Source organism: Octopus sinensis, linkage group LG4 (assembly GCF_006345805.1).
Source record: "Octopus sinensis linkage group LG4, ASM634580v1, whole genome shotgun sequence".
NCBI lineage: Eukaryota > Metazoa > Mollusca > Cephalopoda > Octopoda > Octopodidae > Octopus > Octopus sinensis.
In genome coordinates this window covers 79,185,969-79,213,691 of record NC_043000.1, presented here as the reverse complement: position 1 = coordinate 79,213,691, position 27,723 = coordinate 79,185,969, and the positions used below count along the sequence as shown (strand labels likewise).

The 27,723-nt window shown below is 35.7% G+C and overlaps 1 protein-coding gene across 1 annotated transcript in view; it reads left to right on the top strand.

Moving 5' to 3' along the window:
* Positions 1 to 27,723, top strand: part of LOC118763023 (A disintegrin and metalloproteinase with thrombospondin motifs 7-like) — a 206,659-nt gene that overhangs the window by 99,810 nt on the left and 79,126 nt on the right. Inside the window, exons 14-18 of the mRNA XM_036502187.1 lie at positions 6,779 to 6,839; positions 8,996 to 9,122; positions 10,551 to 10,720; positions 20,041 to 20,158; positions 23,584 to 23,670. Of these exons, the coding sequence (XP_036358080.1) occupies positions 6,779 to 6,839; positions 8,996 to 9,122; positions 10,551 to 10,720; positions 20,041 to 20,158; positions 23,584 to 23,670 (563 nt within the window). The remainder of the gene's footprint in view (positions 1 to 6,778; positions 6,840 to 8,995; positions 9,123 to 10,550; positions 10,721 to 20,040; positions 20,159 to 23,583; positions 23,671 to 27,723) is intronic.

Genomic DNA, 27,723 nt, shown 5'->3' with positions numbered 1-27,723 from the left:
TAAGGGGCGGTATGTATTTATCTAAAATAGCCTTACTTAGTTCACCAAGGACTGATTTCCCTGGGCAAATCAACCTTACTTTTGGGTTTCCATAAAAGTTGTCCTTATGGTCCTTTGAAATAAACTTAGGTCTTTGAAGAACAAAAGGTTCAGTTCTGTCATCCAATTTGTAATTCTTCATCATCTGTTTGGTAGTACTTAATATACATATTTTTTAGTTATTTTGTCATTTCTTTTTTTAATACTTCATGGTAGTAATTTATTTTCAGATTATACAAGAATATACCTGTCTTAGTAAATTTATTTGGGACTTAAAGGACAAGAATAAAATGTTTACTGTGTAGTGGGGGTTAATAAGCAGGTTAATTAACTAATTTTGATTTCTCATCTTCTAGTAGCTTTCAACACATTAACATGCACATGCACAAAAATGCAATGTAAATATTACATATACGTAACAATGGTTTTAAAATAAATAAATAAATAAATAAATAAATAAATAATAATAATAATAATAATAATAATAATAATAATTTATTATTTAACTATAATTTCTAGATTGCAACTGGCTGATTTATAATTAAATACTTTAATGACATTTCTATCTATCATAATTAATAGTGTAATTTAGGAATAAAATTGGCAATGCCTTTTGCTTTCTTTGCATAGAAGAATTATACCAAATCTTAAATTCCAAATATAGACTCCTTATCACAAGGATAGAGGATGAAATATCCTGTGTTCATGCCTATAAACATGTTTTCAAAAACTACTGTATTCACTCTTAATGCAACATAAATACTTCATTGACTTAATATACATGACATCAATCTTTTTTCTACTTCAATTATTACATGTTTTTCTCTTATAAAATATACAAATGGCGGTGCCCCAGCATGGCCACAGTTCGTGAGCTGAAACTAGATAAAAAAAAAAAAAAAAAATTAAATAAATATACAGGCGAAGTAAATCTAAATCTGTAGGAGTAGTCTCACCCTGGTTCAGATTTGAAACTGAATCTTTCAATTTTCCTTGGCCATATAGCCTATTCAAATGTCAAAAGAAACCATGACAAATAGGTGTTCTACTTACCTGTGGCCTTTTCAGTACCATTGCTCAGTCACCTGCATTCCGTAAAGTTATTCTTCTATATAATATAGCTATTTTTCTACCTTCATTCATGTTCAAACCGAATCTTTCGATTTTCCTTCTTCAATCATTACATGTTTTTAAAAACCATATTTTTCACATGGCCAACTTTATGCAGGAGAATCATGTGTGGTAGCAAAAGCAAATCTTTTTGTTTATGCACCCCGAAATAAAACATAAATCATTGTTTATAAAGAAATATTCACTCTTAATGCAACATGAATGCTTCAATAACTTAATTTGTCATTACTATCATTACATTCAAGAATGACTAGATTACCTATTTAAATGAACTGTATTATATAATTGCCATTACTGTATTGATATATAGAATAACACATAGAACTCATTTATTATTGTTATATGATAAACAAACAGAAGTTTGAATATAAAATCCATCTTTTTTCTACTTCAATTATTACATGTTTTTCTCTTATAAAATACACACATACAGGAGGAGTAAACCTAAATCTGTAGTGGTAGTCTCACTCTGGTTCAGATTCGAAACTTTATGTAGGAGCATCATGTGTGAGAGCAAAAGCAAATCGTTTTGCTTATGCACCCCAAAATAAAGCAAAAAACATTGTTTACTAAGAAATATTCACTCTTAATGCAACATGAATATTTCAATAACTTAATTTGCCATTACTATCGTTACATAGAAGAATGAAATTGATCTTTTTACTCTTTCAATTATTACATATATTTCTATTATAAAATTGCACACATACAGAGTGAGTATAGCTCCCAAGAAGCAGTAAAAGTAATTACCCAATCAACGACATGTATTACTGCTAGTTTGTTAATAAAAGGGGGTATTCCACCACCTCCTTTCAAAATAAGATGTGTTTGTTAATGAGATGAGCATTTCAAAAAGTGCAACAAAATACCAATTAGAATTTTTTAATTTTCCCAATTCTAGTTTTTAACTTTTGAAAGCTCAACTTTTTATTAAACTTTTTTCTGTAAAACAACAATTTTTTAGAAAAATTTAAAGTTTGAACATTTTGTTGAACCCTTTTCCTGTAAAACAAGAAATTTTTCAATTTAAATTTCTTGTTTTTTAAGATAATATTATACCATTTATTATTTAAATTATTATTCAAGTATCATTGCCCAATTTCGTTAGCCCAATTTCTGGTTCACTCCAAAACCACATCGAGGTGGTTGTTGGTTTTTATGGGAGAAAGACCACCACTGATTTTTAATTTTTATTTTGTAAAGTACATAAAGTATATCTGATTATTTGCCCCAGACCACTCCTGAGCCATCGGGCCTAATATCAAAGTTGTTTCACCTTGACCAGCCATTCCTTATTTCTGATACAGTATGTCTAGAAATACATCATCAAATGCATCTTTTTTTAAGAGACAGTAGGAAATGATTTGAGGGCAATCTGACTGCAATTTCTTACAGGTAAAGCAGCCACATTGTCTCATGTAATAACACCTGTACCTCCCTCTGTTCTCACTATTCAGGTTACTCTTGAGCCCAGTGAAAAGGAAGAAAAGTACTAATCTTATGAATTAATGAAAATTCGGACATAGTGTTAATTAAATTTGATCAGGCGATGATTACTGGAAAGAAGAGACAAGACATAACCAGAGAGAAGCCATAATCTGGTGTGGGCAGTTTCACTTGTCTGGTGTTGTGGGGCAGAGAGGAAAAAATTAGAGTAGACAGGAAAGAATAAAGCATGTTCAGAAGATAGAAGAGGAAGTGTAAGAGAAAGAAAGGAAGTAACAGCAGTAGGAGGAGGAAGAGTATAAGAGGGAAACACAAACAAAAAGACAGAGAAAGAGAGAGAAAGGCAGAGGTAGAGATAGAGAGACAGACACCCAGAGAGATAGATAAAGTGAGAGGTAGACAGAAGGATTGATAGAGAATTGACGGAAAGGAAGGATAATCAATTGAAAAGAGAGTAAACAAATATAGAAAACGGACGTTAAACGATGATGATGATGATGATGAAGAGAGGCAGAGGGAAGAGCAAACAGAAGAGACAGAGGGAAAACAGAGAAAGAGAGAGAGAGAGAGAGAGAGAGACAAACAGAGACAGAAGCAAGACACTATTTGAATATAGATATGGAGTAACAGATGACTGATAGAAAGAAGAGGGGAATAAGTAGGAGAGAGAGTAAACAAACAGAAAGAAGATAAATAAGAGTAAAATAGAGAGAGACAAACAGGCAGAAAGAAAGAGGAGAGGACTCATAGATAGACAGGAAGATTGAAAGAAAATTGACAGAAAGGGAAGGAGAATATGTTGAAAAGAGAGTAAACAAACATAGAAAGAGGAAGAGTAGGAGAAAAGCAAACAAAAGAGACTGAGACAGACAGATAGAAAGATAAATATATAAAGTGAGGATGACTGATAGAAAGAGGAGGAGGATAAGCAGGAGAGTAAACAAACAGAAAGAAGAAGAGTGGGAGAGGATTAGTAAAAGTAAAAAGAACTGAAATCTGAATATGAAGAGGGTCTTGAGAAAATAATGTTATAAAGATTTTATTATTATTATAATTATTATGCTATAAAACTTATATGAAAATAAAGGTTATAATACAATGAATATTTTAACATACAGTATATGCAATTTTAACTAAGTTTAAGAAAGTTAATGGAAATTTAAATAATTGAAAAATTGATTTTTCTAATGTGTGGCGAGGTTACGTAATTATAGTCAAGACTCGTTTGAGCTCAACCCAAAATTTTGTTGGGTCACGTGCTTGACTAATATATTGTCTTATTCTTTTACTTATTTCAGTCATTTGACTGTGGACATGCTGGAGCACTGTCTTAAATGGCTTTAGTTGAAGAAATCGACCCCATATATATATATATATATATACGATGAGCTTCTTTAGTTTCTGCCTACCAAATTCACTCACAAGGCTTTGATTGGCTTGAGGCCATTGTAGAAGACATGTGCCTAAGGTGACATGAGTGGAACTGAATCCGGAACCATGTGATTGGAAAGCAAGCTTCTAACCATACAACCACACACCAACCAGGCTATTAGATTTTGCTACACATTGCTGGTCACAATGTGCTTTGCATTGTTTTAGCCTTCAAATGACACCACCCCACTGGCTAAGTGAGCAGGCCAACAGAAGAAAGAGTGAGAGAAAGTTGTGGTGAAAGAGTACAGCAGGGATTGCCACCACCCCTGCCGGAGCCTCGTGGAGCTTTAGGTCTTTTCGCTCAATAAACACTCACAACGCCTGGGCTGGGAATCAAAACTGCAATTCTACAATCGTGAGTCCGCTGCCCTAACCACTAGGTCATTGCACCTCTATATATATATTGTTATATTTTGGGATGATCACTTTCAAAATTTTGTTGCAAAATAAACACATGCACTATATATTCATTCCACACTTCAGATTTATTTTATTATTGTTTTTATTTTATGTCCTATGACAGACTGAGCCTCAACAGAAAACATGAATGTACCAACAACACCCCCACCACCACACTACTCTACATGACAACTAAAGTAGAATGGATATAAAATGACAGATACAAACAGTATAATACATACCCACCCACCCAAAAAAAGACACATGCACATAGCTAAGATGTAATGGGAAGAAAAAAATGAAAGAATAAAGAAATAAATAAGAAAATAAGTGAAAAAAGAAGAAAAATGAAGGCCATGGATACAAACAACATAGTAAGCAAATCCATATACACACAAAGCACACATACAAAACACATAGACACACGTACACATATGCACATACACACACACACACACACACACACACACACACAGGTACAGACACAAATACATGTGCAGATAAGGATATACACCATAGAAAGACAAAATGGACTAAACAGAACAGGAGGTGACTAGTAGGATGGAAAGTCACTGAAGAGGTTGCAAGATGTGTGACAAAAAATTTCCAGATATAGAACCTAAAATACGGACAATAATAAAATATAGCTGAAGTGAAGAATGCATGTGTTTATTTGGTAAAAAAAAAATGGCCATCCCGAAATATATGACAATAACTGTTTCAACACAAGATTTCACATCAGTCATCTTACAAAACAAATACATAAATATATAATATATATTATATATATAATATATATATATAATTCAAGAGCTAAAACAATGTGAAGAAGTACATTGTGACTGACTAGTGGTGTATAACAACATCCGATAATATGATCAATACCATGATATATATATATATGTGCATGTGTATCCATATCTTTCTATCTCTCAATCTATATGTGTGTGAGTGTGTGTGTGTGTGTGTATCTATCTATCTTTCTCTCTGGAAGTTTTGTCCTGTAAAGTGTCATATTATATCTCTGAGTATGACACATGTCTCTGGGTGTAATATAAGTGTCTCAGTGTGACACATGCTTCTGAGTGTAACCCGTAATGGTATGTGTCTGCCTTCATCTAAATTAAACATAACCAACTAAAATATTCTAGAAGTGTCACCAGCAATAAACTGGTGCTCTATCCAAGAGGAGATTTATCTCTCATCCTCTGAAACATCACTGATAACTGACTCCTTGGACCACACACCTGGCTTCAGATGTTTTATTTCTATAAGATAGTGAGAGTAGTAGTGGCTGAGCAGTGCCCTCGACCTTTGCAGGTTACATACTTTGACTGATGAGACTGAGGTGGTGGTTCTAGCCTAAACATCTACAGGTAGGGGCTTTGTCAAAAGCCTTGAAGTCGAAAGAGCTCTGCTAAACTCAAATATCTTGACAGTAGTGGTAGTGGTGAAAATAGTGATGATAATTGTGGTAACTGTAGTGACAGTGTCCATTAAGCCTAGGTTACTCTTGACTGAACTAACAGATATATAACCATAATTATCCCATCCTTTTCCTAGCCATTATGTATCTTAGAGGATATTATCTAATGAGTCCTTTCTTTTTAAGATTTTATAGAATAATTTTAAGATTTATCTGCCATTTCTAGCAGCTTTAGTTATCTTGTCGAGGCTCGTTTCTTTTGCACATGATAATATTGTTATTGTTTAGCCCCAGGTCAAACTTGATTAGACAGACCTGTGACCAAAAGCATTCCAACATGTCCATTCCATCATTAAGTAATATCTCAGATTTCATTATGTAACGTGTCCTTCCATATTTTTTTAAACTGTGAGATGTAATGTGGGGAATATTTGGCCGTTATTATTATAAGGTGGTGAGCTGTCAGAATTGTTAACATACTGGGCAAAAGCTCAGCAGCATTTCGTCTGTTTGTTACATCCTGAGTTCAAATTCTACTGAGGTTGACTTTGCCTTTTGTCCTTTCAGGATCAATAAATTAAGTACTAGTGAAACACTGGGGTCGATGTAATCGACTAGTCTCCTTCTCCAAAATTTCAGGCCTTGTGCCTTAAGTAGAAAGGATTATTATATATTTGGCTGATCAACTTTTCAGTTGATGGAAAAACTTTTATTTCAAATGAGTTAGAATTTACTTTCAAACAAAGGAATTGCTCTGTTTCCTTGTCATTTTGTCACAGAATACCAAATTATCAAAAGTCCTCAACTTTTCATACATGATCATCGCTTGCTTAAAACATTTAATTTTTATTTTTAAGTTCATGTTTATTGTTGATTAAATAAATTGTTATGCACTTATTTCAGACCATTGAACAGTCCGAAATGTCAGGGACAACAATACAGTTCTGTTGTTTGTACTAGAAAGGTAAGAAGAAATAAGACAGTATATGTTTCTAAAATAAGCATTCTAAAAATCACCACTTGCCATGTCTAAAGGTAGGGATAGTTCTCATAAGCTTTGCAGGCCCTTTCAGACTACCAAGTTTGAAGATATTACTGTTTTATTTAAACAGTTATAGGTCAACACCTGTAAAAAAGGAATAAAACTCCAGAAGACCAATATTCTTAGAAAGATCTGAGTATAATGGTTAGTGTGGGGCTGGAGTGGATGTAATACAGGAGATGAGAGATATAAAGGTGAGCAGATTGGAAGTGCTTGAGAGGAGTCGGTATAAGACCAACCAGCTCCAAGGAACGGTTTCAAAGCACTCTACTCCAGTATCACATACAAACCTCCACACCTTCTGATTAACAGCCAGGGGCTCCAGTCAATTGAGAGGAATACCACATAAAATAGGAGACTGAGATAATCATGGAAACGAAGTTTTGAACGTCCATGAGGCCTACTTCCAGCTTCGATCTCACTGTAGATGACCATCTTTGGGAGACGGTTACCTGGCTTCCAAGTTATATAGCCAATCCAGTGGAGAAGATGACAGAGGATTCAGCCCTCAATGCAGTAGATCCCAGTCTTCAGGAGGATTTTGGTATGAGGTATTTTGTCCAGCACTCAGACCCATTCAGGAGGGTGGATACACAAACATCTTGATAATCAGAGATTTTTGTGTTTGCTCTAAGGTTCTTCTTCTGAAAGACTCATTTGTTGAGTCTCCTGAAAGATGCAGAGTATCTCCTCATGAAAGAGTGCTTCCAAGATGGCAGAATGAGTTCATCTGTGGTAAAAGAGCATCATCAATAAGGACAGGCTGAGGGTGGGAGATGAGTATGGGAAGGCTGGTTGGAGAACTTCGATTTTATAGTGATTCACTTGAAGACTGAGCCAAGAATAGGCACTGACCATTGAGTTCATCATATGTTGAAGAAAGGTAGAGATATGAGATGGTGCAGCTGAATCATCAGCATACTGAATCTCAAACACCATGGTTATTCATATATGACTTTCAGGTTGCAAGTGTTAAAGATGCAGCTATCATAGCAGTACCTGATATGTATTCTGTCTTCTTTGGTGAAGCGTATCCTGGAAAGGAGGGTTGTAGTCACCAGATAAATGTTAAATATTTCAGGAACAAGGATCATTCTGGTTTTACCCCCATCTAGACATCAAAGGTTTCTGAGGCTTCATTTCCAAGTGTCACTTTTGCTTGCATACCACCATGAAACTTCTGGATGATTGAGAGAAGCAGTGAAAAGTGATTCCTGCAAATCAACATGGGATCCCTTGATGACAATGTAAACTTCTTTTCATTAAGGTATCTTTGGCCCAAAGAGTAGCTAGTGGATTACCTCACATTTGGATAATTACTATTTATGAGGTTCTACTAGCTATGAAACATATGTAGCCTGGATTTTATTTACTCCATCCCCTAATTTTGAGTTTTCATTTACAGACACAACAACCACTGCTGCCAACCATAAATTACAAAACAATTTCTTCAGTTTATTGAACTTTGATATGGGAAAAATTTACAACCTTCTATGTCAATAACCCACTATTGCTCCTGAAAGTTGTTTCTTTATGCCTTTTATGAACTGCTCAATGCTTACTAACTTCCTACACTTTGATCCTTGGGTCTTATATATGTGTATGTGTGTGTGTGTGTATATATATATATATATGTATGTATGTATGTATGTATGTATGTATGTATGTATGTATGTATGTATGTATGTATGTATGTATGTATGTATGTATGTATGTATGTATGTATGCATAGAGAGTTGTTTTATTCTTTTACTTGTTTCAGTCATTTGATTGCTCCATGCTGGAGCATTGCATATATATATATATTATATCTGTTTTTAAAAATTATTTTTCCTGAAAATGTGCATATGTTGGACAAGTCTCCTGCCATAAAACATTTCATCATTTCATCTCAATCTTTTATTATTAACCATTTCACTTTATGCCACCTGTCAGAAATATGGAACCAGATCTATTCATCACTATTTCATCTATATGTCTCACTACGGACACATGTCTAGAAAATCTAAACAGTAGGGAAGAAAATCTTTGCATATTTGTGACATGATATTAGACTGTTATTGTCACTTGTGTTACAGCCATGTTCAAGAAAACAGCCAATGCACAACATAATTCAGAAAGCAATTAATGATTTATGCGGACATTTTGTGAAGACTGGAATTTTGAGTTCCAAATATTATAGTGAAGGAACATTATATGGTTCTGGTAAGGATTATTTTCATTCCCTTTTTGCGTGTTAATTCTTTGAATCACAACTGCAATGGTACAGAGATCGAGTGAGAGATCTAATGACACAGTAGTAGTCATGGTGGTGGCAGCAGCAGAGATGGGGGCAGTGGTGGTTATTGTTGTTGTTACTGTTTAGTCCAATTGCAACCATCCTATTTCTTCAGGTGTATCGAACCAATGTGGCCTTTAAAATGGTAAAGTGTGATTTGAGGGAGAATTAGATACTATTTCTAACAGGCAACACAACTACAGAGAAGCTTCCTTGTTGGTTGTAGTTTCCTCCCACTGTATTTAGAGTTTAATACTACCAAGGATAGCTTTCATTTCCATTCTTTTATGAGTCAATAATATAAGTATTAGTTATATACGAGAGTTGACTATAGCATTGGGGTTAAGAATTTGGCTTTGAAATTACATGATCTCAAGATAGTTCAACTGCTTGGCGTCATGGGTGAGTGTTTTCCACTGTAACATCAGGTCACTCAATATATTGCAAGTAAAATTTAGTCCAATGACTTAGTAGTTCAACTCATAGATGATTATAAAATAATGAGCAGACCGAAAACTAAGTAAGTGGGTATCAATATAAGCAATTAAATTCTTGAAGGCACTGCCCAAATATGGCTGTAGTACAAAGACTGAAATCAATAAAAGAACAGTTTGCATGCCTTTCCTGTGTGAAGAAATTGTTTTAAGTGAGAAATATCTTATCAACTTAGAATTTAGTAATTGTATACCTCTGTGCACCATGTGCAATTTCATAAAAATAGTCAAGCCTGATTTAGTTGCATATATTACCCCTCCACCTCCAAGTCTAATTACTGGTTTTGTTTTATTGTTAGAGTAAATTTAAGCCAAGAAATTCCTTTATATTATTTTTTGATATTGGCATAAGGAAAAGTATAGTTTATTGAGTGAACCACCAGTGTATAACTGTTATTTGTTATATCAATCCCAGAGAAGTGAAAATCAAAGTCAAAGTAACCAAGATTTGAACTCATAATATATAATATGTAAATAAATAAAAGTATTAGCTTCATTTTTATTTGCTTCATCTCTGAGATTCTTTTCTATGGAATTACATTTCAGAAGTCCTAATGCACTTAATTACATCACAAAAGACTGCTACACTTCATTATAGTATGTATGATGGATGTTACAAACAGTGAAGTTATATACTTGATAGAGTAACAGACAAAATCCCTTCCAGTATTTACTTACAACCCTTTATACTCTGAATTTGAATCCCACTGGCATTGACTTTGTCTTTCATCTTTTCCAGATCAGTGAAAGAAATTATCAATATCATATTGTTGTTTGATATAATCACTTATATTTCTACCCTGTGAATTTGAAGCCTTATGTTTATGTTATCTAATATTCTATTTTCTATTTAACAATCAGATAAATTAGCTGTTTGTGAAGTAATTTGTCATTCGAACCCAAGACAAGAAATTGATCGATTTGCTAGATTTGGCTTGCTTCCTGATGGTACCCCATGTGAGGTTTTTGAATCTTTCCAGGACCCACTGAGATGGAAAAAGAAGGCAATATGTATCAATGGTGCTTGCACTGTAAGTTAGAACATTTAATTCTCCTTTAATTGAAATGTGGTAACTGAAACCTAGTGCCACTAAACTAAAAGTTTTTTTACCTTCTGTGTTCTAGATTAAAATCATCGACCAGCTTAGTGTCTTTGAATTGAAGCCAAGTCTTCAGAGCTGAAGAAAGATTTACATATATATATATTTTTAATTTACTACTCAATAACTTCTAGGCTAAACTAACAATGAGAGCTCTATGCAATCAGTTGACCTACTAGAAATAACAAACAGATCGCTCTTGAATCATATCCTACAAAAACACACTAAATATTGTAATTGTAGATACATGATGATATGGGGTAGCCATGGCAGGAATGCTTTAATCAAAGGTGTACTGGATCATCTAAATAACAACATATTATATTCTTACATTCTCCAAAGAACAATTCTGTCTGAAGCATTGACATAAATTTTTGTATATATTTTTATTAGCCTGATGTTTCTCTTAAACTAACCTACATTCCTCTTCCCAAAATTCAAATCATTACTAGAGTCCCTGGGTAGAAGAAAATTAGTACCTGGGGAGGAGACAGATGATACTTGGGTAAGAGACTGATGGTCCTTAGGTAAGGTACTGAAGGTGCTGGTCTTATATTACTCATTCAGCCATTATAAATAAACAAGTTATCAGTAATGAGTTAATTTAATCAACTACACTGTCTCCTACAATTCAGTAGTTTATAGTGTTTGGCTTGAGTTCAATTTCTTCTTGAGGAGAAACTGTTGGTGTGCCATGCAATGAATAGAGGTACAAAACATTTCAGCTCCCCGCTGTTGTAATTATTTACAAGGCTTGAGTGAGACCAACAATGGAGTACCGCTTACAAGGGTAGGTTAGTACCACTGCGGAACATATGGCTATCTTAGGCTACAACCAGTAAAAAGTCACTGACTGATTGATATCAAGTCACTCACAAATATACTCCAGCCTTTGTCCCACAGACATGCTGTCTCTTCACTCTGTCTCTTCTAACACTACCAAAGCAGCTTTTGCTCATTGCAGCTGGCTTGTCTCATTCCACTTCCAATCAAACCATACTGATTCACTTGTTACTTCTCTCTAAGTCACATAACACATACACATAGACATCAATAAACACAGACACACATTCACTTCTCTATTATTATTATTATTATTATCCTCCTCCTCATCATCATCATCATCATGCTGGGTGAAATGCTTAGCAGCATTTCATACATCTTAACATTCAAAGTTCAAATTCCACTGTGGTCAGTTTTACCTTTCATCCTTTCGAGGTCAATAAAGTGAGTACTAGTTGAGCACTGGGGTCGATGTAATCGACTAGCTCCCTCCTTCAAAATTTCATACCTCTTGCCTGTAGTGGAACGGATTATTATTATTATTATTATTATTGGTGAGAAAGCAGAATCATTACCATACTGGGTGAAATGCTTAGTGGTATTTTGTCCTTCACATGCTGTGTTCTAATTCTGTCGAGGTCAGCTTTGCCTTTCATCCTTTTAGGGTTGATAAATTAAGTACCAGTGAAACACTGGGGTCGATGTAATCCACTCATCCCCTCCCACAAGATTGTACCTTTAGTAGAAAGGATTGTTATTATTATTATTATTATTATTATTATTATTATTATTATTATTATTATTATTATTATTATTATTCAGTAGTTTTATTTTTATAGCGTGCTTTCACTTCACTACCGAGCGCAGCTCTGTGTGCCTTAGGTATGTGCTGTGATTTGTTGTGATGCTCTGATGGTTATTGTATGGAAAGTGTTCTGCGTAGGATGTGTGCAGTGCCTAGTAGTGCAATTTTCTGTATGTTATGTGTGTTTGTAAGTCCTGGTGTTTTTGTTATGTATTTGTCTGAATATTTTTTTATCATGCCTAATGCACCTACTATGATAGGAATTGTTTCTGTTTTTAGATTCCACATTCTGGTTACCTCTATTTCCAGGTCTTTGTATTTTGAAAGTTTCTCCATTTCTTTTAGAGACACGTTGTCATCTGCTGGTATTGATACATCAATTAGAAAGCATTTTTTTTCTTCATGATCTCTGACAACTATATCTGGTCTGTTGGCCTTAATTTCTCTATCTGTGTGTATCGGCATATCCCAGAGTATGCTTGCTTTCTCGTTTTCTGTGACCTTTTCTGGTGTGTACCTATACCATCTTTTTTCTGTTGTTATTCCATAATGTTGGCATAGCTTCCAGTGTATGTAGGTTCCAACTCTGTCATGTCTGTGAATATATTCCTTCTTAGCCAGGACTGGGCAGCCAGAGATAATATGATTTATTGTATCTTGTCCATCTCCACATATTCTGCAGTTACTTGTTATATTTCTTTTCATTACATGTTTTTGGTAATTTCTGGTGGGGAGGCTTTGGTCTTGTGCTGCAATTAAAAATCCCCCTGTCTCTGCTTTGAGTCCTGAGCTTCTCAACCATTGCTGGGATTTTTCTTTGTCTATTTCTTTTGTGTTTAGTTTAGTCCAGTATTTAACATGAATGGGGTTTTCTTGCCATCGTTTTATCATGGTTCGTTGCTGTTCTATTTTTAGTTTGGATTTCATTTGTTTTATAGCTTTTGTTGTTTCTTCATCTTCTTCTTCTTCATGTTTATTAGGTGGTATGATTTCTTGTTGGTATTTGTCAGCTTCCTTAAATACTGAGAACAGTTTTTTGTTTTGCTCGTATTTTGCCGCTATTTGTATCAGTTTTCCTTCCTTCTGAAGTAGATATTTTTGCAGTCCTATGGTGGTTATTTTATAGTAGTTTTCCAGCTGTATAAGGCCTCTACCACCTTCTATACGTTGTATATATAGTCTTTCTATGTCAGATTTTGGATGATGCATCCTAGATCTTGTCATTATTTTTCTTGTTTTCCTGTCTATTTTGGTCAGTTCATTTAGTGTCCAGTTAAGGATATTGTAGCTGTAACTTATAACTGGGACAGCTAAAGTGTTAATACCTATCTTGTTTTTAGCATTGAGCTCTGTTTTTAGTATTTATCTAACTCGTCTATAATATTCTTTTTTTTATTTTCTCTTTCATTTGTGTGTGTTGTGTCTTATCTAGTTCATGGATTCCTAAGTATTTGTAAGTTTGGCTTTGGTCTAATTCTTTTATTTCATTGGTTTTATCTAGTGTGATGTTGCTACTCTTAACTATTTTTCCTCTTTTTATGGTTACTTTGGCACATTTCTCTAATCCAAATTTCATATCTATTTCTTTAATAATGTTTCCAGCTGTTTGTCATTTGCAGCGTATAGTTTTAGGTCATCCATATATAAAAGGTGGCTGATCGTTTTGCCGTAACATTTATATCCGCATCCAGTTCTATTTAGCATATCAGATAGAGGTGACAGTGCCAAGCAGAAAAGGAGTGGAGAGAGCGTGTCTCCCTGGAATATTCCTCTTCTAATGGGGATGGCTTTGGTTTTCATGAGTCCCTCTTTTGTTTGGAGCTGTAGCACTGTTTGCCAGTTATTCATAGAGTGCCCTATGAATTTTATAATTGTTGGTGCTACTTTGTTAATGGCTAGTGTTTTGAGGATCCATGTGTGGGGGATGCTATCAAACGCCTTTTTGTAGTCGATCCAGGCCATACTGAGGCCTTTCTTCTTTCTGTGGCTGTCTTCAGTTATGGTTTTATTAATCATTAGTTGATCTTTACAGCCATATGAGCCTTTGCGGCATCCTTTCTGCTCTTCTGGAAACAGGTTGTTTTCGTCAAGGTGCTTGTTCAGCCTTTGCGATATCACTGCAGTAAATGCCTTGTACATTGTAGGGAGATAGGTTATTGGTCTGTAGTTTTCTGGCTTTGCTGTCTCATTTGATTTGGGAATTAAGATGGTTTTCCCCTCCATGAGCCATTCAGGCATTGTCTCTGGCTCTGCTAGTATGTTGTTAAAGTTTTCAGCCAGCTTTTTGTGCATTCCTGTTAGATATTTCAACCAGAAGTTGGGGATCTTGTCATGCCCAGGTGCCTTCCAGTTGCTTAGTCTTTGCAGTGCCTGGGTGACCTCTTCAGTTGTTATGGGGGTCCAAAGTTGCTCAGATGCTGAGTTTGTTGTCTTGATACTCCTTTTTTTTGGTTGTTCATTCGCCAACCATATTTCTTTCCAGAATTCTTCCACTTCTTCTGCCGTTGGTGCTGCAGTGATTTCTATTTTATTTTTGCCAAGTTCTTGGTAGAACTTTTTGGGGTTGGAGTTGAACTTTTTGTTTTGTTCAAAGAAGCGCTGGCGTTTCTCGTACCGGTGGATCCTTTGTGCTTTGGCAAGGATATCTTGCTTCAGCTTTTCTTTTATCTCAGGTAAATCTTTTTCTGTGATGTTATATTTGCGGAGTATTTTTGTTTTCTTTTTGTTGCTCAGTAGCGTTGATTGTCTACTGATTTCATTAAGAATTGACAGATCTTTTCTCATTTTTTGTATTTTGTTTTGGATGTTATTTATCCACAGGGTTTGTTTGGGTGGTGGTACTCCTGTTTGGATGGGTTTGAGTGAGTATCCAGCTTCTTTTGTGGCTGCAGTGGCTGCTGCGTATTATTATTATTATTATTATTATTATTATTATTATTATTATTATTATTATTATTATTATCATTATTATTCATATGGACACAACAGATTAGACTGTTGGAAAAGAAAAATTCCCAACATCGGGTGACAAGTAACCTTAGGTGCCAAGCACCCCCTAAGTACTCTAGCTGTCCCTAATAAAAGTGTTTTCTGGAGTTGTACTAAACTGGGCTTTATGCCTATTTCCTCTATCCATCTGTCCAAATCTTTAGGAATGGTTGCCAATGCACCTATAAGTACAGGGACATATTTTAACCACACTTTCCATAGCCTCTGTAACTCAATGGTTAGGTCCTGATACTTTGCTATTTCTTGTATACCTCTCATATTGATTTTTCATCATTTAGGACTGTAAAGTTAATTATTTGGCACTTTCTATTCTCTTTGTCTGCTGCTACTAAATCAGGCCTTCTAGCTTCTACTACTCTGTCAATGTTAAAGCCCCACAACATCTTATATTTCTTACTTTTTAGTACTTTACTAGATTCATGTTCATACCATTTATCAGCATGGTCAAATCCTAGCTTTGTATATAACTCCCAGTGGATTACTCTCCCTAGGTTGTCATGTGCTTTCTTGTATTCTTTCTGTATCAGCATGCTACATTCGCTAACTATATGAGTAACACTTTCCTCTTTTGATTTGCATAACTTACATTGCAAATCTACTTGGTTCTTGTCTATCATGGCTTTAATCCAATTAGTCCTTAATGCTTGATCTTGTGCTGCTACTAACAAGCTTTGAGACTCTTCAGCCTTCGATTCTGCAACCATAACCATGTCTCACTACTACTATTTGCGGCAATCCTCTTTGGAAATCTACTATGCAAAGCCTCCACCTGTCAGTCAGATAACTTTTGTACTTTTTTCTGGTTTTTAACTTCGTTTGGCTTATCAGTTTCCCTGTTTTGTTGCTGTGATTTTATACTATTTGGTTGTGTCCTTCTATGTTTTGAGATCTAATGCCATGCAGATGGTATTTGCATTTCATCCTTCCAGGCATGGCTATGTGGTTGTTTCTCAACTATGTGGTCTTTGATTCAGTTCCACTATCTGGCATCTTGGGCAAGTGTTTTTGACAAAGGCCTTAGGCTGGTGAAGGCCTTGTGAGTGGATTTAGCAGATGTGTGCTTGTATGAGGTAGCGTCAAAATGTTACCAGACTAATTCTGTAGTACACCAACAAATGGCAGCCCACAGTTGTGTGCTCAGTGAGAGCTAGCAGTGACCTTTATGAGGCAGTGTGTCAAGTGACATTGCTGTGTTTACTTCACAAGTTGTGGAATTTGTGTACGTGAGATTGTGTGTAATGCTGTAGTTTTCACTTTTTGTCATGGACAGGAAGTTGGAACAAAAAACCAATGTAAAATTTTGGATTAAACTTGGTAATTCTGCTGCAGAGATACTGAGCATGCTTCAGCAAGCTTACAGCAACCAAAGCAAGTGTTTGCATGCAATATTTCAAGTGGCATGGGCACTTCAAAAGTGGAAGAGTGTCCCTGGAAGACAATGAGCAATCTGGAAGACTTGCCACAAGTATCACTCCTGGAAATAGGGAGAAAATTTATCAGTGTGTGCATGAGGATCACCAAAGGACAATCAACAACATTTTGAAGCATTTGAGGGAGGACATTTAGTGTAAGCGACCAGTTCTGTAGAGTGTGAAAAATTGAATTCTTCACAGCAACAATGCACCCTGTCACCGAGCTCTCATCAATCGTGAGTTTCTTGCCAAAAGCAGCATAGTATCACTTCTGCACTCGCTCTATTTGCCAGATTTAGTACCTGCAAACTTCCATCTCTTCCCCAAGATGAAAATGTAACTCAGAGGTGCCTTTTTTAACACCATTGTCGAGATCAAGGGTGAATTGCAGAAGGTCCTCAATTTGCTTATGGAAGATGACCTCCAGACCGGATTCCAAAAGTGGCAGGAATGCTGGAACTGGTATATTGCTGTGCAAGGTGACTATTTCAAAGGAAATGATGTAAAAATTTTGGTAAATAACTTATTTTCTATTAAACCTAACTAGTGCAGAAAAGTTTTGATACTTTGTGTTTTAGTGTGTGTGTGTGTGTGTGTGTGTGTGTGAATTTTTGTGTTTGTGCTATGCTTATCCCTCACCAACACTTGACAATGGGTGTTGGCTTGTTTACGTTCTTTAACCTAGCAGTTTGGCCAAAGTATGAATGGAATAAGCAGCATGCTTAAAAATAAGAGCTGGATTGACTTTTTTTATTAAACCCTTCAAGGTGCTGCCCCAGCACAGTGCAGTCCAATTATTGAAACAAGTAAAAGGTGTATTCATTAAATACCAGCCAATGTACTGGAGTTAAAATAACACAGGGGAACAGTTTTAAACTAAATTTCTGTTGAGTTTGATGTTTCACTTGCTTTAGACTAAAATTGGTATGCTGATTTCAAAACAACAGTCAGATTCTTCAATTACACCAAATTTTTCTTTTTCTACAGCTTACTCTCTGCTTTTACAGTTTTATTGATAACACAAGGGAACATTTTCAAAATACTTTTACTTGTCTTGCTTTTTATAATTAGTCCTACCTAATTTGATGGTGTTGGATTCAGAAATGTCCTCAGAATTTTTCTATCACATCAAATTTTTTGTTAAACAGGAATTCATTTTTTTACCTTAAAATGAAAATTTTGCCATTAAATGCAATACTGAAATAAGAAACTAACACAAACCAAACAGTATTTTCTATTGTTTAACAAATATATTATGCAAAATATTTAATTATGCATCTTTGGATAAATATTTCTATCAAATTGTGGTTTCAGCTACTCAAGGAGTGAACTTCCTTTTTGCTGCTTTGCATGAATAACTTGCATCATGATAATCTCTTTGCAGAGACCAGCAGCGATCAACTATCATATTTGTTTTTCACCTGTCTTGATACCCAGTCTCCATGATCTTGATGGCTTTATGGAAATTTTTCTCCTTGCTCATCACTTATTGCACTATGATTTTTAGGGACGTAACCCAGATGACTGTACAGGAAATGCACTGTTATACTGAATTAACAGAGTCTGCACAACTTCTTCATAATTTGATGCCTTCCTATTTCCTAGGAAATCAGACACAACTGCTGCAAAATCATTCCATGCTTCCTTTTCAGAGACAGACATTGTCTCCAAAAACTGCTTGCCCTGCAAGAGCCACCTAGTCTGTGGCACATTAAACATACCAACCTTAATTTTCTCACCAGACAAAACTGGAAACTTCCTGCTTTAGCACTTGAAACAATCACAATCTCAGTGTTTCAACACATTTTGCACATTATATGGGGTCCCCTATCTTTGTTTTGATTGCTCATTTTCATGCAAAAGTTAGTGAGGTGTCTTTCTTCACAAAATCTGTGATTTTGTTTTGCTACCTAACTAATGAGTAGCATCCACAAATAAAGCAGAAGACATCAGGTCTGTTTTATATTTTCTCCTCTCACAACTGGCCATATCTTTGAAATACACACCATATATTCAGGCCAGTTGTCACCTGGAAAAGCATTTTCAGAATTTTCTACAGCTATAAAGTAAGCAAATGCAGATTTGTGATTGAAAAGTTTCATAAAAAGTATTCATACCATAAAGTTTTTTCTATGGTCTTTAACCCATGCTTGACAAAAGGTGACCTTGACCCATGTGATCTCACAATTAAAACAATAGGGGCACATTCAAAATACCAATTTTCATAAGAACTATTTAAAGGTTCAAGAAAACACATCTCACCTTTATATGGATAGAACCCATGGAAGAGGGAAACCCTGCCAGATGTGTTATGATAAAATGAAGACTGATCTTAAGATGTTGAGATTCAAGGAAAGAATGACAAAAGGAGAGAATCATGGAGGAGATGATCAGTGATAATCACACTAAATCAAGCATAGCATTGGTATATCTGCAGACAAATTCCACAAATATGAGACATTAATGATATCAAGGACCACAGAAATGTATTGTTTATTAACATTTAATTGTATAAAGGACACTCTTATCATCATCATGACATTTAAAACTGGTTAGACTGAAAATAGAAGAAAGTTGCACAAGTTTGATGCTTTTTATTTACTGAAGATTCTTAAATCATGACTTGTTTTCACTTTTGTAGTTGCATTTACTTTAAACGATATTGAAAACTATGTTTCCAAAGATGTGTCAAGCTCCACATGGATCTGCATTTGATGAAGCCAAATCTATCTTTAGAAATGGGGACAATACCAGAAATGTTGAAAAATGGACATTTGAATTTGGGAAAAATCTTGACGTGATAGAGCAAAATGGATTTCATTTTCGAAATCAGTACCCCAAAATTACCAGGAATCATGTCTCCCACACTAGATAACAAAACCATGTTCCTAGTGTAACTGACACTAAAAGTGAAGCTATGCTCCAACATGACCATAATCTGGTGGCTGGAACCACTAAAAGAATAATTAAAAATGCTTCAACAATTGCTTTTTAATATTGTTTTTATACCTAAGGCAGTGAGCTGGCAGAATTGTTGGCATACTGAGCAAAGTGCTTTGTGTCTTTACATTCTGAGTACAAATTCTGCCAAAGTTGACTTTGCCTTTCACCCTTTAGGGGTTGATGTAATTGACTTACTCCCTCCCCCAAAATTGCTGACCATATGCCAAAATTTGGAGCCAATATTATTTTTACACCTAAATATTGGACCTATGATGTTTGATTGTTTGGTTTTGTTGTAGCCAGTTGGATGTGATGGTCTCCTGTATGGTAAAGAATTGGATCGCTGTGGAATTTGTGGAGGTGATGGACGTACATGTAAAAGAAGATCTTATATACATTATTTTAATGCAAAATCAAGTAAGTCATCATCTGTGCCATCATTTCTATTTTGGTTCTATCTGAATATATTTCTTTTTGTTGATGGTTTTATGTGTTTTAACTCATTGTTGTTGTTGTTGTTGTTGCATTAGAATGGACATATGATGCATATGGATGAGGGTAGCTGTATAAAGAAGTGACAATTACTTTATATGGATAGGGCCCATGGAAGAGGGAAACCCAGTAAGATGTGTGATGAAAAAATGAAGACTGATCTTAAGATGTTGAGATCCTAGGAAAGAATGACAAAAGGAGAGAATCATGGCAGAGGAGATCAGTGATACATGATGCTTGAGAATACCTGCCATCACAGTAAAACTGGGGTTCTAAAAGCATTATGTGTATGTACAAATCTGGGTGCTGTACTCAATTTGTCCCTGTCAAAACTTCTTCACCCCACATCTCCCTATTACTCATTCTCCATCAACCTTCTAACTACTACATTATTCTACTGCTGTAATTAATTGCTAGCATTTCTCTCTCCCCCTCCTTCTCTCTCTCTCTCTCTCTCTCTCTCTCTTTCTCTCTCTCTCTCTCTCTTTCTCTCTCTCTGGAAATGCCTTCTTTTGACATCCTCATTCTTAACATCATCTCTACCCACACTCTTGATCACCTTTTCATTGTTACCAGTTATCTTTCCTTCTCCTCTGAACTACATCTTATTGACATCCACATTTCATTCTTTACACTCTGTTACATCTACCATCATCCACCCTACTATCTTTGTTTGCCATTGCCTATATTCATCCCTTCACACCTTTGACCTCATCCATCCCTATCATTCTACATCTCTCCCTCTTACCCCAACACTCTAGCAACCTTTAGCCACCCACCCCCAATGCACCATCTCTCTATCCCTCATCCTTACCCTGTAGATAGTTTTCTTATTCTGCCACTCATCACTCTTTCTGTACTGCCAGTCATCAACTCACCTGTCTTGAGCCACTTCAATTGAAATCCTTTACTCAATCTTACCACCTTACCTTCCAATTCACATTGATCATTAACTACATATAAGGCGTAGGAGTGGCTGTGTGGTAAGTAGCTTGCTTACCAGCCACATGGTTCCGGGTTCAGTCCCACTGCGTGGCACCTTGGGCAATTGTCTTCTACTATAGCCACGGGCCAACCAAAGCTTTGTGAGTGGATTTGGTAGACGGAAACTGAAATGTGTGTATATGTTTGTGTGTCTGTGTTTGTACACCCCCCCACCAACATCGCTTGACAACCAATGCTGGTGTGTTTACGTCCCTGTAACTTAGTGGTTCAGCAAAAGAGACCGATATAATAAGTACTAGGCTTACAAAGAATAAGTCCTGGGGTCGATTTGCTTGACTAAAGTTGGTGCTCCAGCATGGCCTCAGTCACATGACTAAAACAAGTAAAAGAGTACACCTCCACCTTTGTTCATTATGCACAACACTCATCCCTACTCCCAGATCTAAACTTTCCCTCTTCCACACACTTACAAAATATACCCACCTACTCTTCTTGATTTCTGTCTCCATACTCTATTCGTGTTCTTGTACTTTGACATCTCATCATCACCATCTTTGTGTCTCTTTCAAACACCATCCCAATTACTACCCATTTTCATAATGTAAGGTAGCCACATATATCCTTTCTAGCAAGAATCCTGTTCCTGATTGTTCTATCATACTTTAACCACTCAACAGCTAGCATAAAGCAGCTTCCCTCCCCACTATACCTGCATTCAGTTGAGGGGGATATTTTAGTTTCATAAGTCTCACTTGTGCCTGTGTCAGGAAAAAGGCATCCAGTGCACCCAGTAAAGTGCTGGTGTGAGGAAGGGCAGCAAACTATACCAGCCATGCGAAGAGCATTGGAGTAAGAGTGAGAGATGTATAATGATAGGGATGGAGGAGGTCAAAGATGCATAGGGATGAAAGTAGGGAGGGGCACAATGCAGTTCTCCAACCCTTCAGATTCTATCAAACTGCCCAATTCATGCCAACATGGTTGATAACAATGATGATAATGATAATGATATGTATGCGTGAGTATATATATATACTTCAACATTTTTAAATATATATATATAGTGTAGCTGCTAGAATAAGAATAGCCCGGGCAAAGTTCGGAGAACTCCTCCCCTGCTGGTTACAAAGGGCCTCTTGCTCAGAGTAAAAGGTAGATTCTATGATGCATGTGTATGAATAGCCATGCTACATGGCAGTAAAACATGGGCCATGACTGTTGAGGACATGCGTAAGCTTGCAAGGAATGAAGCCAGTATGCTCCGCTGGATGTGTAATGTCAGTGTTGCATACCCAACAGAGTGAAAGCACTCTGAGAGAAAAGTTAGACTTAAGAAGCATCAGATATGGTGTGCAAGAGAGATGACTGTGCTGGTATGGTCATGTGTTGTGAATGCATGAGGGCAGCTGTCTGAAAAAGTGCTACACCCTAGCAGTTGAGGGAAACTGTGGAAGAGGTAGACCCAGAAAGACCTGGGATAAGGTGGTGAAGCATGACCTTCAAACACTGGGCTTCACTGAGACAGTGACAAGTGACTGAGACCTTTGGAGATATGCTGTGCTTGAGAATACCCAGCAAGCCAAGTGAGACCATAACTGTGGCATATCCCAGTGCTGTATAACCAGCCCATTTAAGAGTACCCTTCAATCATTGGACAATAAACTTTGCTTGTGAAGACCTGTTGAGGCAAGTGAAATCGCTGTCATGGCTAATGACAGTATCACCCGATTGGCACTTGTGCCAGTGGAACATTAAAAACACCATTTGAGCGTGATCATTGCCAGTACTGCTTGACTGGCCCTCATGACAGTGGCACGTAAAAGCATCCACTACACTCTCAGAGTGATTGGCATTAGGAAGGGCATCCAGCTATAGAAATTTTGCCAGATAAGATTGGCGCCTGGTGCAGCCTTCTGGCTCGCCAGCCCTCAATCAAACCATTCAACCCTGTAAAGCAGACGTTATACGATGTAAAGCAGATGTTAAACGATGAAGACGACGACGACGACGACGATGATGATGATGATGATGATGATGATGATGATGATATATATATGTAGATAGATAGATAGATTGATAGATAGATAGAAAAATGGAGGAAGAGTAGGTATATAGATAGATAGATTGATAGACAGATAGACAGGCAGGCAGGTGGGTAAATAGAAAGAAAGAATAAGCTGAATCTTTACTTTGCTAATACTATTAATTTCACATTGTCACCAACCATTCAATGTCTGGATTTGGAAACAAATTTATGACTTTGCTACATTATACTTAAATGGTTGAAAAGAGTACATGCAATGTTTATCAGAATAATTTAACTTGTTAATCCAGAAATATGACATTGAATATTGTATAGTAATAGTCTGTGTTTACAACTCTTGATATCTCATTTGTTACATAAGATCCTTACCTGAAACTGAAGATTCCTAAAAATGCAATCCGTATCAAATTTAAATTTTTCAATGCAAAGAGACAGACATACCAGATTTGTAAGTATTGTTTATCACTTATTCTTGATTGAAAGGAGTCAGTTTTATTGAATGGAGGATACAATTGCTAACTGTCATGTTAGGTAAATTGGAGTTGGTGGGATGGTGTTGTGGAAGGGGTTGCAAAAAGTATTCTTGTACTACAAAGAATAGCTCCAATTTGTAAGAGACTACAGATAGCTTTATAATATCGAGAGCTACATGTGTCTGCCATGTCAGTCTAGGTATCATAGATGGTAGCCCTCTGTATTTGGTACTATAGTAATCATGAATGTAAATTCTAAAAAAATGTCACTATCTTACATGTACAATACTAAACATATTACTTCAATCATGTGAGATATTACACTGGATAAGCCACATTATGTGTGTTACTTCATATGAGGTACTCTAGTGGGTAGTCCTATCATGTTAGGTACTATAGGGTAAGCTTTATCATGTAAGATATTATAGAGTGTGGCTATTTATGTGAGGTACTTTAGGCAGTGGCTACATCATGAGAGGTACTATAGCCAGTGGGCTTATGTAACATAAAATAGAGATACCAATGGCAATCAAAAGTTATACAGTCTACTTTATTTTCTCCCCGCAAAATTACTTGAACTCTTAAGGATGTATTTCAAGTAAAATATATCCAATATAACAAATAACACACAGGGCAGTGAGCTAATAGAAGCATTACTTCACCAGGAAACTTAGCAGCATTTTGTCTATCCTTATGTTCTGAGATCAAATTCTGCCAAGGTTGATAAAATAAGTACCAGTTGGACACTGGGGTCAATGTAATTGACTTAGCTCCACCTCTAAAATTGCTGGCCAAAATTTGAAATCAATATAACAAGTAACATTGTGCTGTTGAAGCAGTAAGTTGCAGGAATAGTACAGTGCTATACCCAATATCTTACAGAATTTTGTTTTCTTTTCACCTCTTTGGAATATTCTAAATTCAAAGGTCAGTGGGTTAAAATTTCTTTTTAAATGTTGTATCTTTTAAATATTAGTGTTGTTGGTTATAAGTTTCTAACAAGCCATTCAGGTTCACACATTTCTTAGTTTTCATATTAATGTGCATATCATTCACTGATTTATATAAACATGCATACACACACATATACACGTGTGTATGTGTACGTACACACACATGCATACACACAAGCCAAACACATTGGATATGTGTTAAAAAGCTTGCTTCCCAACCACATGGTTCTGGGTTCAGTCCCACTGCAAGGCACTTTTAGACAAGTGTTTTCTACTATAACCTCAGGCCAACCAAAGCCTTGAGAGGATTTGGTAGACAGAAACCGAAAGAAGTCCATTGTGCATGTGTGTATATATATATATATATATATATATATATATATGTATAAGGGTTAAAAGGAACACACGAGTTGATATATATGAAAAAACAAGTAAAAAATAGAAAATGCTAAAATAATTTTATAGTGAACATTTCAGTACCGGTTTCGGTCATTTTGAGACCTTTTCAACTGTAACGATTAAATAATTAAATTTAGAAAAATTAGAAGAAAAGTTTTTTTAAAAGAATATTTCTATAGTAGTGTTCAGATTTAAGTGGCATTCTGCCTTTCTCTGACTCCCTTGTTTGCACTTGTGTGTTCGAGGTAGTTGTGAGTTCTTGGTAGGGTAGTAGAGGGAAGGCTGGTGAGGAAAGGGGGGTGGGAGAATCTGGGAGTGCCCTGATGGTCGTATTTTGAATGGTCAGTGGCGGCTGGCAGTCTCAGTTCAATTCAGGAGAATATTTATATTGACAGGCTTGTTTATAGAATTAGCGTAGGTGTTATACTAAAAAACATTAGTGACAAACTTAAGGGGTAGGGGGTGGAGAAGAAGAAGAAGAAGAAGGAGAAGGAGAAGGAGAAGATGACGATGATGGTGATGGTGGTGATGATTATGACGACGATGATGATGATAACGATGATGATGAAGAAGAAGAAGAAGAAGAAGGAGGAGAAGGAGAAGATGGTGGTGATGATGATGCCGATGATGATGATAACGATGATGATGAAGAAGAAGAGGAAGAAGAAGAAGAAGAAAAAAACAGAGAAGGGAGAATATGAATGGGTGTAAATATAGCTATGAAGGGGCTGATTAGTAATGGATTCTATGGAGTGTAGTATTTGTGTGTGTATATATATTTTTTTCTTTTATTCTAAAGTTGAGGTATATTAATTGTTTGTCGTAGACCCGTTAAGAAGTGGCTTGTATTTTGTAATAAAGAGATTTTCTTTACTTATTCGTTGTCTCGTCCCTAAATTGGTAGAGTGCCCATCAGGGCACTCCCAGATTCTCCCACCCCCCTTTCCTCACCAGCCTTCCCTCTACTACCCTACCAAGAACTCACAACTACCTCGAACACACAAGTGCAAACAAGGGAGTCAGAGAAAGGCAGAATGCCACTTAAATCTGAACACTACTATAGAAATATTCTTTTAAAAAAACTTTTCTTCTAATTTTTCTAAATTTAATTATTTAATCGTTACAGTTGAAAAGGTCTCAAAATGACCGAAACCGGTACTGAAATGTTCACAATAAAATTATTTTAGCATTTTCTATTTTTTACTTGTTTTTTCATATATATATATATATATATATATATATATATATATATATATATATATATATTTATATGTATGTATGTATTTATGTATGTATGTATGTATGTATGTATGTATGTATGTATGTATGTATGTTTGTATATCTATGTGTGTGTGTGTCTTTCTGTCTGTGTTTGTTCCCCATCCCATCGTTTGACAACTAGTGTTAGTGTGTTTGCACCTCTGTAACTTAGCAGTTTGGCAGAAGAGACCAATAGAATAAGTACCAAGCTTAAAAAATAAGTTCTGAGATCGATTCATTCGAGGTGATGCCCCAGCATGGCTGCAGTCTAATGACTGAAACAAGTAAAAAAAGATGTATGCATATATTATGCATATGATGAAATGTCATAAGGGAAGGTAGCAAGCTTACATGTACCTAATACAAACACACACAGATCAAAGAATGTATTATGCATTTAATTATGTTCCATTGTTTGATTAAATTAGGTAGAAGGAATTGGTTAACATATGTTCAGTTTTAAATTTTAGACCTTTTATTTAAATAATCATTTGAAGTCTTAAGTGGATTTAAAATAATAAAAAAGAACAACATTTAGGCTCTAAATATTATAACCATCAGAGTACAATTTGGTTTAGTATATTGCAAAAATGTTAAAAGATTTTAGTTTCTTTCTATTTCAATCTCCATATGTAACTTGAAAGAGCTAGGGCATTCAACCTTTCTTCATTTCAGTAAATGTAGCTTGAAAGAGCTAGGGTATTTGGCCTGCCTTCATTTCAGAAAAATGAAGCATGGTTGTGGTAGTAACATTTGAAATTTCTCTCATCCATTCTTATGTACTGTTTTGTAGGGAAGCAACAATTACTATCATTGACAATATTTGCTTTAGTAGAATAAGCTGTTGCTTTTCTGTTGCAGATCTATGATGGAGGTGTAACTTTTTTTGTATGTGCACCCTGTATCATCTTTCTTAAAATTAGTAGGATTTTAAATAAGATATTTTTAATGTTGTTATGCTACTGTAGATAACTTTGATTGCATCATGATTGAATAACTGAATTTGACAGCATTCTGAAACAGATAAAGAATACTTAAATAGAATTGCGATTTGAGAGAAAACTTCTATTGAAAGTACATTGATTTAAGGAATGCTCTATTTAGTACACGTTAAAGTCATAGAAAACAGTGATATTTCTTTACTATGTATCATGTATTAATTTTACACATTTTTTGAGTACTCTCATTTTCATTTGTGAAACAACTTAATAATTGTTATAGCACATACTCACAAACACAGACATATGCACATACACACATACAGCAGGATTCAGTACAGTTGCTGTCAACTCAATTTTATTCACAAGGCATCGATCAACGGAAGGCTATGTGAGAAATTATTTGTCCAAAGCTAAATAAAATATGCATAATTTCACTCATTTATATTATCATTCTTACAAACATTTGCTAAAGTAC